The sequence below is a fragment of the Dermochelys coriacea genome, chromosome 1, assembly GCF_009764565.3.
Source record: "Dermochelys coriacea isolate rDerCor1 chromosome 1, rDerCor1.pri.v4, whole genome shotgun sequence".
Lineage (NCBI taxonomy): Eukaryota > Metazoa > Chordata > Testudines > Dermochelyidae > Dermochelys > Dermochelys coriacea.
This window is the reverse complement of record NC_050068.2, coordinates 274,630,127-274,650,762: the sequence shown is the minus strand read 5'-3', so window position 1 is coordinate 274,650,762 and position 20,636 is coordinate 274,630,127. Positions and strand designations below refer to the sequence as shown.

Genomic DNA, 20,636 nt, shown 5'->3' with positions numbered 1-20,636 from the left:
TAATGAATCCTAAGACTATTTTCCAGCTGTGACAAAGACCTTAGCTCGGGATCTGATCCTGCAAAGTGCTGAATACTCTCAATTCTGACTGACTTTAGTGGTAGTTAAAGGCACTTAGCACCTCACCAGAAGTGTTCAGTACCTAAATATCAAGCTTTATATTTATTCTTTAAAGATTGTTTTTTTGTCACTAACTGAGACTTAACATGGTAATGAACATGGGGATCATGTTTGTAACATCTTCCTTTAAGTTAACATTTACCAAGGGGCTTGTACACACTAGCACTTACTTCAGTATAACTTAATTCACTCAGGAATATGGAAAAGTCACCCCTCTGAGCGACGTACATTACACTGACCTAAGCGCCAGTGTGGACAGTGCTACGTCGGTGGGAGAAGTTCTCCTGCCAACATAACTACTGCCGCTTGGGGAGGTGGAGTAATTATGCCAATGGGAGAGCTCTCTCCCATCAGTATAGGATGTCTGCACTAGCAGCGATACAGTGGCGCAGCTACATCGGTACAGCTGCGCCGCCGTAGCAATTCTAGAGTAGACTAGCCCCAAGTAATTACAGATAGAGTTTTATAGTTGATAACATTTTAAAAACCCTAGTTCTCAGTTAGGCTATGTCTACACTACAAGTACTACAGCAGCACCGTTGCTCTAGTGCTGTAATGCGGACACTTACTACAGAGACAGGAGGAGTTTTTCCATCGCTGTAGTCAAATCTCCTTTCCAAGAGGCAGTAGCTAGATCATTGGAAGAATCTGTCCATCGAGCCAGCTGCGTCTAAATAGGAGTTAGGATAGCTTAACTATGTTGCACTGGGAATGAAAGTTTTTCACAACCCTGAATAATGTAGCTAAATTGAACTAACTTTTAGGTGCGTATCAGGCCATAGTAAAAATAAAATAGATTTTGGAATGCAAAAGGCATTAAGGGCCTGATCCAAAACTCACTGATATAAATAAGAGAGTAAGAGCATTTCAGAGATATGTTTCAGAGTGGTAGCCGTGTTAATCTGTATCAGCAAAAACAATGAGGAGTCCTCGTGGCCACAAGGACTCCTCATTGTTTTTCAGAGATATGTGGATCACAGTGGAGCCAAAACTGGGAATTAGGGACCTAAACCCAAAATTTAGAGGCCTAAACCATGGGTTTAGGTGCCTAAGAACCTTTGTGGATCCCACCCTAAGTCCCCTAGTTTGAAGTTGTTCACAGACCCTATAATACAGATCAAGACTGTCTTTGCCTGTTTATCAAGACTGTCTATCTTACAGATCAAGACTGTCTCTGAACTGCTGCTCTGCTTCACTAAATCCAGCTAGCCACATCCATTCTCATTATTAAGTATGTCCTACAGCATTTGGGCAAACAAAATAGAAGGAGGCTGCATTCAAGGATCTTTTCTCTGTAGAGATCAAAGATCTGGTTTAGAATCAATCTGTACTTTACAGCCAGGATCACAGTTAAAAATGACTTGAATAGTCCAACTTTCAAACTAGGGTTAAACTTCAACACTATACTGAATAGACTGCAGATCTCATAAATACACAAGAAGTATGTAGGGGTTTTTTTTTTGCATTTTTATCAGTTTTGAAACCATACAGTGTACACTTCCTGCATCTTATTTTTAGAAATTGCATTTTATCATCTTTGAATCTCCAGTCTGAAGCAGGTGATAATCTCATTTCTTGAATTTGCATTTTTATCATTTTTTATTGTAAATTGTATGATGGATTGTACTTCACTTCTTTATTTTCTCAAAGTCTCTTTCTTTCTCTTTTTCACTTGCTTCCATTTCTTCTTGGATCTGTAGCCAAAATACACAGCATATTTTTGTATAATTTATTGTTATAAATCTCCATGTCCTTTTAAAGACTTATTAAGTGTTGGAGCATTTAGCACTTATAACAGTTTATTACAATAAAGAGAAAATATTCACTCAATATAACTGACGCATTTTCAAAATGCCTCACAGATTTTTTTTCTCCAACATCTTTGCAAATAGATCTTTAAGCACTGTCTGAATGTGTGTGTGTGTGAGCGCATTAAAAATGCATATCACACATAGAATTTATGCAATAACATTTGGGAAAATGTGGGCAGCTTTGTAAATGGGAAAACCTGAAGGGCAGAGATTATTTAGGAATTACAATCAGACCACCACTGAAGCCTGATCCTTCACTGGAAACATTGATTCACTCAGGGACATCATTTCCAGCATTTAAGAGCAATTCAGTTCACCATGTCTGTGAGTGTTCGCAGACTACTTAAAAGATATCTTCTGAAACTAGCAATCTTGGGGACCATATAAGACTGTATGCCACAGAGGAAGAAGAACCTGCCCTGCATCACCTAGCAATTTCCATGGCTGGAGACAATGGGAGGATCACAGAGATTCCACAAGCTCCAGCGCTGTATTGCCACTTATGGATTGGGATGGGCTCCGGGTCCGATATAGACACTGTAGTGAAGATGTATGGACTTAGGTTTCAGTTCAGCAAGGTATTTGAGCATATGCCTAATTTTAAGCCTAAATAGCCACACTACTTATGTGCTTAAGCAGTTAGGCACGTGCTTAAATATTTTGGTGAACAGAAGTCTTAGAAAGCAAAGGGAGGGTGAGGAAGGGTGCCAATTGTGATGACAACCTGCCATGGATTGTCAGAAGGGACTGAGACATCCTGCATTCAATGCATCAGCTCTACCGCTTGAGCTACAGGACTTAGTCCCCTAGCTTGCAGCTGTTGCTTTCTCATTAAGGTGTTCTTTGGAGAAACCACTGAAGGGGGATAAAGACCCACACTGTAGTAATGTGGATTACATAACCATAGTACTTGGTCCAGCACTCAAGCCAACAGCTACTCCATACAGTAATAACAGCATAGTGGCTCCTGACTTTAGAGGAAGTCATGTATCTTGCCAAAAGTGGGAAACCATGAGATATTGGGTAAAAGGACGTGGTCTCAAAATAAAAGGGCAGACAACTCTCTTGGATTTTTCAGCACCCCTCAGAAAACAGTCATCTTAAGGTAGGTGCCTGGGTAAAAGCTTCTTCCAGATTCTAGCTGGAGAGAGAATTAAAACAGATATGTCATCTTTACTATATTACATTGCACTGAAAGTAATGCTCTCAAATAGGTACCTGAATGGATTTTTTCAGATTTAGAGTATGCTTTTGTATGGGGGCTTCTTTTTCTCCACGCTGGTGAATTATAGGATGCTGAAGTCCATTTGTCTGTAAAGAAATATATTTCTTGATTTACATTTTCACTTACAATTACAGTAAACTGCTTCTCATTCTGCTACTCATGTTACAAAAATATTAGCTACAATATCAACTGACACAACAAAAGCCATCTCCAAAATATAAAATAATTTAAACTTTAAACAGAGACAGAGGGCTTGTCTACACAGTGCCTTGGTTCACACCAGATGGCATGTAAACTCTAAAGTGCACCAGCATGTTGTGCAGTAACTGGCTTGGATGGCCCCTGTTGGCATGCACTAAAAATTCCCAATAGCACATTATATTAATACCATTTCAAACAGTACTACATTAATATGCACTAGGGAACTTTTGGTGTCCGCCAGCTGGGCTGGACATGGAGGTGGATTTGTGCTGCACACTCTAAAGATGGGAGAACTACTCCTCAAGAGAATGTTGTCTGACTTTAATTGGCAACTTCCACAGAAGTGCATGAAAATTTTCATTTTTACCTGTAAATATTGCAATGAGACCTGCTTATTACAATTATATTGGGTCAAATTCTGCTCTTGGTTTTTCATAGACTCCAAGGGAAGCAGAAGGGACCATTGTGATCATCTAGTCTAACCTCCTGTATAACACAGGCTATAGAACTTCCTCAAAACAATTCCTAGAACAGATCGTTTAGAAAAACATCCAATCTTAAAATTGTCCATGATGAAGAATCCACCATGACCCTGGATAAACTGTTCCAATGGTTAACTACTCTCACTGTTTCTAGGTGATGGAGAAGCCACCATGATGCTTTGTAAGTTGTTCCAGTGGTTATTTACTTTCACTGTTAAAAATTAATGCTGTATTTCCAGTCTCAATTTGTCTAGCTGGTTATACTAATTTGGTGGAGTTGCACTGGCGTAACTGAGGTACTTGACCAATTATATGGACGATCTTCTTCTAGGCAAGGAATCCTGTGTAATCAGGAGCTCACCTGTAGATGGATTCGGCTTGGATTCTTTGGTAACACTGACATTACTGTAGGTCATGTTTGTTGATCTTCCAGGTTCTGGAGAATTCAAGGAAATACTTCTCCCAATGGCTCTTTGAGATGGAACATAAGAAGTATTTTCAGCATCCTTGCTTTGATCATTTTGTTGGCAATTTGTTTTACCTTTTGGATTTGAAGCATGCATTGCTGCAAGGGGGAAAACAATATTATGCTAAATTTGATAGATGCTATTCAATGTTTGACATACTATGTCAGAGAGAAGGGCACACAGAGTATGTCTACACCATGTTTTGGAGCGAGTCTCCCAACCCCAAGGGGGTTCCACTAGCATTCTAAAAACAGCTGTGGAGACAGTGCTTTGAAGTTCCAGCTTGGGCTGGAGCTTGGGCTCTGATGCCTAGCGAGGAGGGTGTGCTTCTACGGACAGGGAGTTATTAACTTAAAACAAATTAACCAAATGATTTCTCAAAATACCTTTGCCTGCAAACATGCTGAATGAGTTTTTTGGTTCTTCAGAAATCCATTTCTTTTTCTTCACTCCTTTAAAGTGACGCTTCTTTACTGGCTCAGTGTGGCTCACTGCTAAGGGAGAAAAATAAAACAAATTTATTTTTTGAAAAAACACATTATTTAATAAAATTGCCTCATTAAAGTAGTAGAGTGCTGAATTAAAACAAGAATAACTTCCTCACATTTTACATACACTCTCTGTTGGATACAGACCTTTCTTTTATGTGCTAAAAAACTGATTCTGAAAACAGTAATTATAGTAAGAATATCAATAAATATCATCCTTAAGAGTAAAATCATAATGGTGCTAAAAAGTTATGTTGATTCTATTAGAAAAAAAAGTTCTCAAAATTTGGGCATCAAACCTCAAGCTTATTTTAGGAAACTAGGTGTTATTAGAGTACATAACAGATATTTCTGGCCCAAATTCTGGCTCAAAAGGTGTCCATATATGCCAGCCAAAAAATCTGAGACAATACAACATATATTTTAAGGAGGGCAGATATTTGCTGTAATACACACATATGTTCCCTGACTCTAACCCATGGATTTTATGTAAGCTTGTTTGAACAGGAGGTCCTTTACAAAAGTGTGTGTGTTACACCCACAGCAGAATTTTATGCATGTTGACCCAAAACACAGCATAGCAACTATGGAATGAGCTATTGTGCAACATATAACTGACCCTCATATGTCCTTGGCCTTGTCAGTCAGCTGGTCTAGATGAGACACTGATAATTATGATACTTAACATATGAAAGAAAAGTCTTCCCTCTGTGTTTACACCAAGAGTAAGGAGATTGAGTAAGGGAAGGGCAGAATCTCACATCCTGCATTCCATGGCAACTATCAAACTCTATGACCTTATGTCCCCTGCTCCACTACAGAAATCCAGGGCTTTGTCTGCTTTCACATCCAGCTGATCAGCATAAGCACTACCTTTTGCTCCTATCAGTTCAGGCCAAAATATAGTGCAAATTATGGTCCCAATTTAGCAAGGTACTTTACCATGTGCCTAATCTGAAATACGAGAGTAGTTCTTAGGTAGATTTAATCATGTGCTCAAGTGCTTAGATGAATCAGGGCCTTACATTGGTATTCATTAGGGTCCTGATTCTTTGAGATGCTATGCGCCCTCAATTCTCATCGACTTTCACTGTAATTGAGAGTGATCTCCTCCTCCCAGGATTAGATCTTTGGGCTTTAGGAAGATAAAGCTAATTAGCAAGCTGATACTGTTTATATTGAAGTCATTGGGAGCAAGATTGCCCTAACCCAATAAAAGTGCTTTCATCATTTAGTATGATGAAAGAAACCACATTGTTGATGGGACTTCACCAATTCACTCAAAGTGTGTGGAATATAACAGATGTCATTTAGGTCCTGCCTCAAGTGTCCAGTGTAATTACAAAGGAAGCAAAAATGTTTTCCAAAATTACAAAACGCAAAAATAATGATTCATACCTTTCACATCTGAACGTCTGGATGTAATTAATTCTTTTTCTCCAGTTAATGTTTCACTTTGCTTCCCTCCAACAAATATGCTCCTTTGTAGTATATAACAATCACCTCCTGCAAAAAATTATGATGCATCACCAAATTATAAATAGAGACATGGTATGTTTCATTTTAAGATAAACTTGATTGTACTGTGTTTAAAATGCAGAATCCAACCTTTTCACTTTATTCTTTTTTATCATTTAATTTGTATTAGTTTTTGGTTAGATTCATATAGAATAGTAAGAACATAAACATGAAAAACAAATAGAAAGCAGTTATGTAAAAATGTGTATATAAAAGTCAGATAGATGAAAAATATATTTAATATTCTTTTAATTTATACCTCTCAGTATGAATGTACATTTCCATAATTAATTCTCTCTCTGAATTAACTCTTGATTAACCAAATACAAAGCACCAGGACAACAGGCAATAAGATATTAAACATAAAAACAAAAACATACATTGCTTATAATACATACAGGGCTCAGGAAAGTGATACAATTTATAAAATGCTACCAAAAACCCTATTATTTCTGCTATTACTTACATCTGATATGTTTCTGGTATGATCAATGATTTTTTTTGCAAAAAAATGCAGTAAAATTAATATATCTGGATTTCAGTAAAGCATTTGACACAGTACCACATGGGAAATTATTAAACTGGAGAGGATGGGGTTTCAAAAGAAAAGGAGATAACCAATGATAGGTAAATATAAATGCGTGTGGTGTCCAAGTTCATCCTTAATGACTGAAATCCTGATCCTGTACTGAGATCTCTAAGCAGACTCCTATGAAAATGGGCACAAGGATTTGCCCACATGGAACAGCTTGCAGGATTGGGGCCTTAATACTTTCCCATGTGACTGCCAAAAACAAGTCTGTTCAGCTTTACTGAAGATATTCTCTCAAACATAGCAATTTCTGAAAGTTTAGTATACCCCTATTATATCTGACTGTCATGCTTGTTTATGTTGATGCTGTGTGAGCTTCTTTGCAGCCAGGGTAGCTCTAAGAAACAATTTTTTTTTCAAAATTAAATTAAAATCCAATTGAGTGGAGTCACCAAACTGAAAATATTTTTTCACTATGTTACTGAGATGGGTGGAATCCAAATACAACAGTAATATTTTTTTATTATTATTAACAGTATTAACAGAAAGAAAAAGACTTTACAGAAAATACAGAAATAAATTCCATGAAAGGTATATTTGGAAATTATTTTATCTACCAAAGGATATTAGATAATGAGAACACATATTTTAAAGTTTCATAGTGGTAGCCGTGTTAGTCTGTATCAGCAAAAACCACGAGGAGTCCTTGAGGCACCTTAGAGACTAATAAATTTATTTGGGCATAAGCTTTCATGTGCTAGAACCCACTTCATCAGATGCATGGAGTGGAAAATACAGGAGCACGTATGAATACATGAAAAGATGGGAGTTGCCTTACCAAGTGTCAGAGTAGCAGCCATGTTAGTCTGTATTTGCAAAAAGAAAAGGAGTACTTGTGGCACCTTAGAGACTAACAAATTTATTTGAGCATAAGCTTTCGTGAGCTACAGCTCACTTCATCGGATGCATTTGGTGGAAAATACAGAGGGGAGATTTATATACGCACACAGAGAACATGAAACAATGGGTTTTATCATACACACTGTAACTATTTCCCCATGTTATTTCTCCCCACCACCCCACCCCCCACTGTTCCTCAGATGTTCTTGTTAACTGCTGGAAATAGCCTACCTTGCTTGTCACCTTGAAAGGTTTTCCTCCTCCCCTCCCCCCCCCGCTGCTGGTGATGGCTCATCTTAAGTGATCACTCTCCTTACAGTGTGTATGATAAAACCCATTGTTTCATGTTCTCTGTGTGTGTATATAAATCTCCCCACTGTATTTTCCACCAAATGCATCCGATGAAGTGAGTTGTAGCTCACGAAAGTTTATGCTCAAATAAATTTGTTAGTCTCTAAGGTGCCACAAGTACTCCTTTTCTTCTTACCAAGTGTGAGGTCAGTCTAACAAGATAATTCAATTAACAGCAGGATACCAAGGGAGGAAAAATAACTTTTGTAGTGGTAATGAGAGTGGCCCATTCCAAACAGTTGACAAGAAGGTCTGAGTAACAGTAGGGGGAAATTAGTATGGGGGAAATTGGGTTTAGGTTTTGTAATGACTCAACCCTCCCAGTGGGTTCTAGACCACGAAAGCTCACGCCCAAATAAATTTGTTAGTCTCTAAGGTGCCACAAGGACTCCTCGATATTTTTAAGTAATTACCTCCATTTTCAAAGGCACCAGGATCAGTCCTGGTGTTACCATCTAATGATGCTGTTACCTCTCCTTGTCTTTCTATAATATTAAACTTTGTTGGAACTGTAACACCATCACCTAGAAATGAAGCAGAGGGATTTTTTTGGCTTAGTTATGTGGAGTCAGTGCATTTGTGGTACATAAATGAGCTTGGGAGAGTAAAGGAAGTTACGGATAGCACTTTGCAACATGGACATTTTTGCACACTGATTTTATGGATAGACACATCTGCGAGCATTTCTGAATTATGAGTAAAACTTGCATGAATGCTTAAAGGCTTAATAGAATTAAATCTCACAGTATAAAGTTGAGGATAAACCCCTATCTCTGACAGAGGTATTCAAAAAATACAATGTATTAAAACTTTTGAATTGTTTTGGTGAGCAAACCATGTTTATTGCACATATATCAAACATATTTAATTGTACTGCCAATGGTTAGCCACTTCACTTCAGCATAATTAATTTAATTCTACTTGTATTATTTCTTTCTGTAAACAATGACAGATCATGAGCACATTTTTATTCATCTGCAGATCTGGTCAAAATTCAGACCTATGAAAGGAAGCATCCTCATAGAATGCAACTGCTCCAGTCTCCTGGCAAATCCACAGAGTTCATATTCCACAGACACTCCACAGCCAGACCCAGGGAGGTGGGATTCTATGATGGGGAACGTGGGCAGTATGTTTTAATAAATTCCCTGACTTTTGTCTGGCACAGATCATACCTGGTCTTAACAGGAAAGATCTGCTTAGGGCCTCTGGGGCCTCAGTGGACATTTCTACACTGCCTCTGTGAGCAATCCCACTCCTGGTCCACAGACACGTGGTAGATGGGCTCATGTTAGAGCTTTAAAAATAGCTGTGTAGACATTGTAACTAATGCTGAAGCTTGGGCTCTGAAGCGCTGTCTACACAGCTATTTTTAGAATGCTAGCATAAGCCCCCACTAACACAAGTCTGTGGACTCAGGCTGGGAGGCTCACTCCCAGATGCAGTGTAGACATACACAGTGAGGTTAGATTAAGGGTCCAAGTTAGTGCTGCTTTTGCTAATGAATATCATAAAAATGAACAGAACCTGACTGCATCCCAAGAAGTACAGTGAGACGTGATATTCATAAGTGACTGCTTTGTGCCATTATAAACCTTCCTTTTTGAAGATAATGTCACTCTCCTCCCACATCACTCTCCATGACTTAATCATTGGTTTAGAATACATTTCTGCTAACCTCTCCTTAAATGTTCTCCTTTCCACTTTTATTAATCATCTGGGTGCTGTGTAATGTAACTAATGCACATGAAATATACATTACACAATTCCTGTGAAGTGCCACAACACACAGGCTATAGGAGGGCTGCAAAGAGGTTAATATTATAGCTACTCAGTTCACATGAATAATGTTTATGAATATAATCTATGGTATTTCTAAGGGCCTATCACTGTGATATCTAAGCCCTTGAATTCTCATTAGAAATACCACCTCAAAAGTACTTTAATGGAAATATCTCTACTCCCAAGACAGAATTCAGAGGATATTGTGCAGAGAAACTATTTTTCTCTCTCTTCACTCCTATTAAAAAGGCTAAATTGGTAAAAACCAGAGGTCCAAAAATATCATACTTTTACCAACCAATATTATCTCAGATTATCTCTATCTGAACCAAAATAATATAGGTTTCAGAGTAGCAGCCATGCTAGTCTGTATCCGCAGAAGGAAAAGGAGTACTTGTGGCACCTTAGAGACTAACAAATTTATTTGAGCATAAGCTTTCGTGAGCTACAGCTCACTTCATCGGATGCATTTTGTGGCACCTTAGAGACTAACAAATTTATTTGAGCATAAGCTTTCGTGAGCTCACGAAAGCTTATGCTCAAATAAATTTGTTAGTCTCTAAGGTGCCACAAGTACGCCTTTTCTTTTTGCAAAATAATATACTCTCTTTCACTTTGCAGTTCTTCATTATTGTTCACTATCTTCCTGCTTCAATTTTCTTTATATGTAATTGTAGATCCAGATGGTTATCCATGAAGTTTTCTATTATGTTGTAAACAACTTTATGGCAATGATAAATGTGCTACTCTCACTTATATACTAACATCTCACTTCTTTCTCAAACACTTTAATGACCAACACACTAATTACACTAACGTCCAGGAATGTTCAGAGCATAAATTATTCTGTTAAGAAGCAGCAATACTATCACCTATTATAATAATAAAAGCTGACATTGATTTTTGCAGGCATACCACCTGGCTAACGGGAAAAAAGAAAAACTCTAAAATCTTGAGTGGGATACATGTTCATTAATTCATGTCCCTTGGAGCTCAGATGTGTTGTAGCAGGTCCAATAAAAAAAGAGATTGTAACCTTATTTCAAAAGATACTAGAAAACAAATTGTAGCAGAGATGCATGCCATGAAATGCAGGAAAGTACCAGATGTTAACCTTGGCTTTACTCAATTGACCTGGCCTTATTCCATCATGCTGTAGTCAATGCAGGTGTCACATCCTCATCACCATGTCTATGCTGTTTCCATTTAATTAAAAAAGTCACAAAAATATTTCTATTGATTTTATTTTGTATAATTCTTTTTTTCTAAATTTGCAAAACCTAATATTTGGATCTAAACTACCTGATAGTTTCTTTCTATGTAATTACATATATACAAACATTATTCTTAAAGTGAAAAGCATTACCACTCAAGTACTTACCTTCTTGTAAATCTCTGCCAGTTTCCATGGGTTTCAATAGCTCATTATTCAGTGTTGAAGACATGATTTTTGCTGACTGGTTCTCCTGAGGAGTCTGAATTCTGTAATATTCTCCTACTCATGCCCCCCAAAAGAAAGAAAAAAATGTCCTTACTCACTGATTATATTAATATTTTTAAATGATCAATAATTAGATATTTACCAGATTTATAACACATCTCCTTTATTGCTTTTTCTTCCTCAATGTCTGCCGGAGTTTTTGTCAATAAATAAGAGGCATCTATAGGAAATATTTTTAAAAGAGAGAACTATACCTGAGTACAGACACTTCAAGATTTGTTAATGCACTATTCATAAATATAAACAATTTCATTATAAAATGAAGGAACTTCCCCCTGCCCCCCTTTCCTGTTGCTAGTTTATCCAAGCCCTCTGCTTTCTGGGCAGAAAAACTATTGCTTACTGACAGATATTTTCATGACCAATATTGTCTTAGTTACAATGAAAGTCAAAAGGTTGACCATTATTGATGTTTATTTTAGATGATGATTAAATTAAAAGTAATTCTAAAGCCTTTCTTCAGTCCTCTCAAAACAACCATACAATCACACATAAAAGGAAGTGATCCTGAAGGGGCAAATAAATACTTGAGCTGAATGACCTATTTATTCTCTGATAAGCTATCTGAGGATGCACTGAGCATATTTTGCACATTCATAAGACACTTGGCTAACACTTTGTCTACATAAGGAAGCTGCACAGATATAATTAACAATTTGTTTTTTAACCGATTTAGTCAATTCAGTGCAAACCCATGTTTGGACACTCTTATTTCAGTTTAAGAGTGACTTAGTTCAGTAGCTCAACCAAAATAAGACTGTCTATGTAGGGGTGAGAAATAAAACTGATTTAAAATAAAGTGGTGCAACTTTCTTACGTAGACAAGCCCTGTGGCTATGACCCTGGCTCTAGGTTGAATAGTTGTATGCAACTATATGCAAGCAGCCTCTTCAAAAAGGTAAGTACACACTAAAGGCATGGCTACACTTGCAGATGTAGAGTGCTTTGAGTTAAACCAGCCTTCATAGAGCGCAGTAGGGAAAGTGCTGCAGTCTGTCCACACAGACAGCTTCAAGTGCATTGGCGTGGCCACATTTGTGGCACTAGCAGCGGCATTGGGAGTGGTGCATTATGGGCAGCTATCCCAGCATGCAAGTGGCTGCAACGTGCTTTTCAAATAGAGAGGTGGGGAATGGGGTGGAGTGTGACAGGGAGTGTGTTGTGTGTATGTGGGGGGAGAGAGAGTGGGTTTTGGGGGGCTGAGAGCATGTCAGCATGCTGTCTTGTAAGTTCAGATAGCAGCAGACCCCCTTCCCTCCACTGCCTCTCTCACACACAGCATTCCACATGGTTGCTGTGGTTGCTTTGTCTCGGAGGAGATAAGCAGTGGCCTGTCAGAAACGGAGCTTTCAAAGGGCATTTCTGCATTCCTACAGCTGATTCCAAACAATGACAAGAGTGGCCACTTGACTTAAGGGGATTATAGGATGCTTCCGGAGGCTGATTAGAGTCCAGTAAAGCAACACCTCGTTCACACTGGCGCTGCGGCTCTCCAACTGGGGTGCAGCAAACGTTATTCCACTCGCCGAGGTGGAGTACCAGCAGCACTGTAGCCACAGAGTCAGAGCGCTCTATGTGCCTTGCCAGTGAGGACAGGTAGTGAGCTAGTGCACACGGGGCTCCTTTATTGCGCTGTAACTTGCAAGTGTAGCCAAGCCCTGAGACAGCGACTAATTCAAAAGCAGCAGGTCAGGGAGTAAAGTGAGAAAGGGTATGCAATTTACACAGAATTTCTTTTACAAAAACGAATGTAGAGTAAAATCCCTGTCCAGATGGGCAGTTCCTATCTCTTCAAGCAAATATTGCCATTACCACTCAAAGAATTAATCCAGTTCAACTTTAAATGGGGAAAATATAGCCCATACACCCCATTTTCTCTCCTTAAATGTCCCTGTTATAGGCCTTTAAAATCAATTTGGCACAAAAAGATGGCAAAGGCAAAAATAGAAGCAAGTCAAATGAATTAGTTCAAGAGGAAGCTGCACACATCTTTAGAACTGGACTGCCCAAGGGCGCAGTCACAAACTAGACTTTTGGGTTAGATATTTTGAGCGATAGCATGGATTGTATTTACTAGAATGATAAAGAATTATGAGCTTCATATTTCTCTCCAGTTCTTAATTACTAGATATTCTTTTCCTGCTTCTCATGCAAAACTATCAATACAGGGCCTATGATACCACCTTTCTCGAGTACAAGCAGTATACAGACCATAGGGGCCTTATATACACAGCATGGCAAAACAGGCCAGAGGGATGTTATTTGTAAAACTAACTTGATGTGCTCTGACTGCCCCATATAGACCCTGCTGGCATGCTCTTAAAGGTATCCCTTCATATTAACACAGTCCTTCCTCTCCCTTGCACCTTGTGGAGGCATTCACACGCATGCCAAATGGGTGTAAAACTCTACCACCAATGTGAGTGGAGGGGTGGGATAAGGAGAAGATAAGTGAAATCTCCAGCTCAGCAGCCCAGGGAGAGGCACACATTTCTGTGTTCACTAAAGGCTGACTTTCCAACCGGAAATTATCTCACATGCACATGGGCAGAGAAATAGAGGGAGTTAAATAGTCAAAAGACAGACTAAAAACCAATTTAATTTAAAAAAAATCATGATTTTTGGGCTAATCGCATGATTTTGAGGGTCTGACTCATGTTTTTGATCTCTTGAGGTTGGTAATACTATGTATAGCCACCAGTTATTTATTACAGAACAAATGTAAGCCCTAAGAATAGGGGTAATTTCATGGGCAGGTGTAGTCCATGAGGTTTGTACAACCTCTGTAGAACAGCAAGCATGGAAATGATTTTAGGCTGGATAGAACTCTAAGTCTCGTTTGGCATTAAAATTACTTCATCTCTGAATTTGCGGCAGATGCTTTCAATTCTCAACGAAATGCCACCTAGCAACAGCTAACGTGTTTCTTGTTAAAGCTAAAGCACAAAATGAAATTAGCATCCTGATCAAACCTATAAAGTGATAAATCTAAGAGCCTCGGGAGAACCTTTTCAATGAGTAAAATTATCATTTAAATTACAGATGGAGCCAAATAATTCTGAACATCCCTGAACTCTGAGAAAGTTTGGATCTGTATCTGAATTGTTGTATTTCAATGCCATGTGAATTGTGGCACTTGGATTCATTTCTAATTAAGGAAAAAAGAGTATTTGAATTATATCAGTAAGAAAAAATAGATATTAGATCTTTTGAAAGTTTATTAATGAGAGTCTACATTTACTATGTGTTTTATACAATAAAATAAAGATAAGTATAAAATATTCCCAAATATTTGACCTCTTTCCTCAAAAATGGCATGATTGTTGAAAACAGCCAAAAATCTGTTGGCAACCATTTTGCAAATTATTTGAGAAAATCCACTTTAGTTTCAGATTTCAGAAAAAAGTCATATTTACAGTTCTCCTCTTCTTCTTCTTCCTCTTCCTCCTCCAGGCTGATGTTTATGATCAGTGGAGGATGAATGGGTCTTAAAATGCTTTCTTGACCTTTTAGGGGTTCTTGAGTGTGGGCAGGATGCAGAGTTCCTTCTTGAACTTCCTTTTGGAGTGTGGCATCTATAGGAAAGTACATGAAGTTCAGTCTGTTAATAAGGCACTAGAACACCAAAATCAGGTTCTGATCAGTTTGTTATACATTTGAAATAATAATTGTATTTGACAAAGTCACAAATTGCCAAATTGTGTCTTTTAGGCGCTGTACTGAGAAGGAAGTTGACAGAAATGTGTCTCCAAGGCAGAAGGAACATGGGGAGACATGGTGACTCAGGGGCACACAGTGCCTCCCAGAGATTTTCAGCATGCAATGATAACACATCATTGCACCAGCCTTGAGTAGTAAATAGCATGCAGTCCTTCCAGTCGCTGGCCATCTCTTCTGGATGGTGTGTGTATGGGGAGGTATAAATAATCTTGCCTACTCCTGCCCCTTTTTAGGGGCATGTCTACGCTGCCTGGGCTCTGGTTCAGGCCCAAATTCCCCTTCACCTACACACAATTCTGTCTAACTTGAGCCCAAACCCCAGGATCCCACAGGAATTGAGGGTTCAAGCCTGAATCTAACAGAGGCGTGGGCCCAAACTCCATTGTTTTGCACTGTAGACTCAGCTCAGGGCTGGGACCCCCAGATTCGAGTCCTGAGAGTCCACCAATCCCATCTCACAACCCCATGGGACAGTGTCCTTTGTCTTTCCTGTCCCAAGACTGGCCAATTGACTCCCAGGAAACAGAAACATCTCTCCTGGTTCAAATGCAACTGCTCAGCATTTAACCCTTCCATTTTATTCTGACCACTGAGCTGCTAGCAGAGTGACCCATCTTCTGCATTTGTAACGGTCACCGCCATCAAGAAGTCTTTTGCCAAGCATGCTGCTAGCTGGTCATGGGAGCACCGCCACATTTTGCTTAATCTCTGGTGCAAGGTGAGCAAACAGTTCAACTTTCTCAAGAATTCCAGGAATGAGCATGCATACCAGATAATTGTGAAGAAGCTGGCAGTGCTGGGGATTCACTGGACCAGTAACAAGTGCAGGGAGCAGATTAAGCAGTTCAAGACCAACTCCTGGAAAGCTAGGGATGAGAACTGGATCTCTGGGAACTCACTGTCATCCTTCCACTTTTACAAGGAGTTTGACCAGGTGCTGATACTGCGCCGAGCACTGAGCCACCAATGCTTTATGGTCAGTAAGGAGGGCAACCTTCTCACCCCTGAATACAGTACAGGACCAAAAGGGAGCCAGCAAGTGCTGGCTGAGGCTGCCCAAGTGACTCTTGTATCCAGACCAGTCCCCTAGAGCAGCTGTAGCCCATTCTGGGTCCCTACTCTAAAGAACTTTTTGATGCCTCTCTGGAAGAGCTGTCCACCACAGAACCGGCTTCAGAAACACAAGAGGCAGAAGTAGCCCGAGTCTGGTAAGTTTCTGGATTCATGTTTGTTGTTATTAATATAGGGATGGAAGTGATTTCCAGTTTATGGGATGGATTTCCTCTTTATTACCCAATGCAAAATTTATTGCAAGCTCCAGGCAGCACCATGTATCTGCTAATGGGGGATTGGACAAAGATTATGTAGAACACAGCAAGCCATAATAATACAGACAGCACTGATGACACTGGAATCCTAACATGTCTGTAAATAGCACCAGCGGGATTTCAGTCTACTAAATGAACATTCAACCACCATTCCACACATACTCAGAGTATAACTAAACCTTCTTTCACTAGGGACTCTTATCGGGATATGGTTTCATAAGCGAAAGAAAAAGGGAGTACACTGGGTACGCTAAAATAACAGTGGGGATAGTAACTCCATTTATGACAATGTTATTTGGTGGGAATAGTGTCCCAGCTTGTCCATGAACATAGACTCCTGATCAGTGGAAAACCCTGGCATCATGAACTTTCCAGTGCAGCCCACACTGGTGTCCATAAATCAGCCTCTGTGGTCCACGAGGGCCTGCATAACAATGGAGTAGTACCCTTTGCAGTTTATGCACTCATGTACTTCTTGAGGAGGTCAAGCTGTGGCCATATGAGTCCCATCAATGTCTCTGGCATGCTTGGAAACCCCATTCTCTCAAAACCAGCAATTGCTTAAGGGATATTTGTTTACGCTCACCACCTTTGGGTAAATCATATGCCTGATTGCGTCTGAAACCTCTGTGACCATTTTACGCATGGTTGACTTTTCAATGCTGAACTGGTTAGCAACAGACTTGTAGCAGTCTGGAGTAATCAGGTTCCAGACGATTATAGCAGCCCACTTCTGGACCAGTATGGCTGCCCTCATGAGTCTCTTTACTCTGGAGCATAGGTGTGACCTGCTCACAAAGTTCCAGAAATGTAGCTTTCTTCATGCAAAAGTTCTGGACCCACTACTGGTCATCCCAGGTCTGCATAATGATGTGATCCCACCAGTCTGTGCTTGGGCCCCTGCTCCAGAAGCTCTAATTTACATGGGGGGAATCATCAGCTAGAGCAAGAGGTGCAAGCAGCATCAGCCCGTTTGAGTCTTCCATGTCTGTATCATCCTCTTCTTCCATCAGACACCTTTAGTAGGTCAGAAATCACCAACAGAACATCCACCAGTGTCTCATGGGTGCTTTGCCTGTTTGCTGAAACAGGCTTGGCAGGATCTATTGCTAACTTGGCAGACTGCGACAACTTCTTGTGACGTGTGGGGTGGACAGTCAAGTTTTCCCACACTGCAACACTAACCAGAGGCTGGAGTGGCTACAGCTGGGGAGGGCGCTAGGATGCCTGAGAAATAGTGGTTTGACTCAGGACTGAGTATTGCAGTGTGGAGACTGAAGCCCCAGATTTGCAGCCCAGGTCAAAAAATTCTAAACCTAGGGTCAATATGCAGTGTGGATGCCAAGCCCTGGACTTGTTTGTAATATGTAATGACCTGCTCTCACACAGACATGCGGAACTACTGTTGGTAAGAGTAAGCCCTACTCCACCACTGAATAAAGCTCCCTATTTAATGCCCCCATGTACATACAGCTGTGGATCACCTGTGAGTTTAGAAATTATACTTGCTAATAGCTCTTCCAAGCCACACTTTCATTCATAATTTGGAATACTTTTTCAATTGTAATTCTAAAAACAGAGCTTCCTCTGTTAAGTCTTTCATGGGTTGCTCAGTGCACCAAAATGTGGTTGGCTTGGACACGTGTCATCATGTACAGTATGTTTTGGACACACTCCCATGAAATAGCTTTGGCAAAGTCTGCATTCCCAGCTTTGGTTAGATTTTTCTCACGGATAGAAAAGAACTCCCTCATTAGGCTACATTTTCTTTGTTCCGATTATTCTGGAACAAAACTGAAGCCTTTTGCCAATGCCTGTCCAATAACTATACTTGGAAATATGCCACATGATAGTCCATGTTAATGTGACACCACTATAATGATCAGCAGTGATCTAAATTATTGAGAAAGTATTGTTTAAGTTGTAATTCAATTTTTTTTTGCAAATTAGTATATATTCATGTGTTTAATATACATATTAAAGTACTTTATAAAAGTCTAGAGTCATACATAAGTCAAATGAACTGAAGATTCATCACACATGTGTTGTTTAAGGACTACATAACACTCCCACTGAAGTTATTATTTCACTGACTTCAGCATGAGCCCGATATCTTTAGCGTCCATATTGATCCAAATGTTGACCTCAATCAGTAGGGTCTGTGACATATTCACTAACACCATCCCATTCTATGAAGTTGAGTTTGCCTTTAATATTTTGCCTTAAAGCTACAGTCACTTTTCTTGGTTTACAGATCCATAAGAGGGACACTGAGGTCTACCTTTACAGGATACAATCTACTCCACAAAATACAATCTTGTATGTTTTAAGTATGTTTATGCAGTAGCTTTGGCTCCAGAGTCTGGATGTGTACACATGGTGATCCCAATCCTGAACACCTAACTCAGGCAAAACTTCATTAAAGTCGATAGGAGTTTTGCTTTAGGAAGGGTTGAAAAAGAACTAGCCATTTTTCCAGAAATAGTCTGGATTTCTGGAAATCAGAGAGTAAAAGAGAAATCATAATTAAGAAGTATTTGCTTCACATATTCTCTCCCTACCCCCATCCCCACGTGCCCAGCCTGAAAGGCTTAACTGAAGTCAATTATGGGGGGGGGAACACTTGAAAGTGACTTGCACACATGATGCTGCATTAGAAATTTTTTTTTAATTGTCTCCAAATGAGGGCCATTTCACACATATCTAATTTAAAATTTGCGTGTATTGTGGACCCTGACTTGGTGTGATGACCCATCATACACTGCTGGTGACATCACACCCAGCAAAGAACCTTTTTCTTTTAAAATATTGCCTGGGTTTCTAAACTTTTTCATTATTTTATGAATAGTAAAAATAATAAAATATAGTAAACATTCTGAGTAAACCAAAATACGAAATAGTAAACATTTGTAGGTGTTGGTTTTGGTGAACATTTTATTGCTATTCCTATTTGCTAAATCTAATCTGTCCTTCACTTTGAGATTTTCTATTTTCATCACCATAGTTTCTATGCGCTAATTCTCTTCCCCACCTCAGACTGTTTAATAATTGAAGGCAATTGATGGAATCTAAAATTTATCTTTACTTAGCTAGCCTGTATTTGCAATGGCAGAAATCAGTTCTCTCCTATTTCATTTGTTCATTGTATTTTAATTTCTGGAGTAGCATACACCATGTTGTGGCCACTGTAAATACTGTGTTTTACACCAGGAAAAGGTTTACATAGATTCTAACTCTCTGGTTCAATGTAACTATGAGTTGTTTCAAAAATATTCCCATTTGGCAAAGCTAACTATTTAATCAACATCTAATCACTTGCTCCATTACTGAATGGAATCTTAAAATAAAAAGTTTTCCACTCAGCCAGAACCCCACTTTGAAAACACAGTGGTCTCCCAAATGCCAAGAGAGTCTGTAAAACAGGCGCAGGGGGAAGAGTTCTTATTTTTTTCACTGACATTTGGCTGGTTACTTGCTTTGAACTTATAAGTGAGAATTTTTTACATCCCTTACCCTCTTCAGATGTATAAATTAGATCATTTGTATCAAGAATGTGAGCAGAACGTCCAGCAGTTGACAGGAGAGAAGGAGAAAAAAATTGATTATATTATATATAATCTTTCTATATTAAGATCAGTAGATAATTCCCACAGATGGAATGGATTATTTCAGATGTTGTTTTAGAAGGCATACTTGATTTGTATGTATCAGAGGGAATGGGGGGAAACTGAAAAGGATAGCGAGAGAAGATGTAACTGCTGCCCACACAGTTGCAATCCACTAGTCATGTATGGTTAACCAGTGAACCATGCAGTAATGTACAATATACATTCTTCCAAAATTGTGACTGCATAAATGACCTCAAATGAATACTATATGCTGTGAAGAAAGTACTGTACTGCTTTAACACTCAGCTCCTGTGTTTGAGTGAAACCCTGAAGAGACCTCACTGTGAGTGTAGAGGCCATTATGTAGTTGGAAGTGGATGAGTGGGTGTCAGGAAGGCCCAAAGCTTTACAGAGGTAGTAAAAATTACAGGGATTTCCTAAAACACAAACTCTTCAAACTAGATTTGACTGCTTATACACAAATCACTGCCTCACATGACTGTCATTCAGCACATCAAGGATACACACAGCATGTAAAATATTACAGTGTATAATTTTTCACTTGTGAGACAAATGGATTAAAATTTGAATTGCTACTCAGT

At 39.2% G+C, this 20,636-nt stretch overlaps 1 protein-coding gene across 5 annotated transcripts in view; it reads right to left on the bottom strand.

Annotated features, from left to right (window-relative positions):
• Positions 1 to 1,073: 1,073 nt before the first annotated feature.
• C1H12orf50 (chromosome 1 C12orf50 homolog) overlaps positions 1,074 to 20,636 on the bottom strand; it is a 28,673-nt gene continuing 9,110 nt past the window's right edge. For 4 of the 5 annotated variants that reach the window (XM_043492544.1, XM_043492533.1, XM_043492535.1 and 1 more), the window contains 8 exons: positions 14,795 to 14,953; positions 11,461 to 11,538; positions 11,259 to 11,372; positions 8,509 to 8,619; positions 6,193 to 6,300; positions 4,693 to 4,800; positions 4,201 to 4,404; positions 1,823 to 3,242 (listed from right to left, as the gene is read on the bottom strand). In XM_043492544.1, the coding sequence (XP_043348479.1) occupies positions 3,085 to 3,242; positions 4,201 to 4,404; positions 4,693 to 4,800; positions 6,193 to 6,300; positions 8,509 to 8,619; positions 11,259 to 11,372; positions 11,461 to 11,538; positions 14,795 to 14,953 (1,040 nt within the window). In that variant the 3' untranslated portion in view covers positions 1,823 to 3,084. The other variant, XM_043492539.1, reaches the window with a different exon arrangement.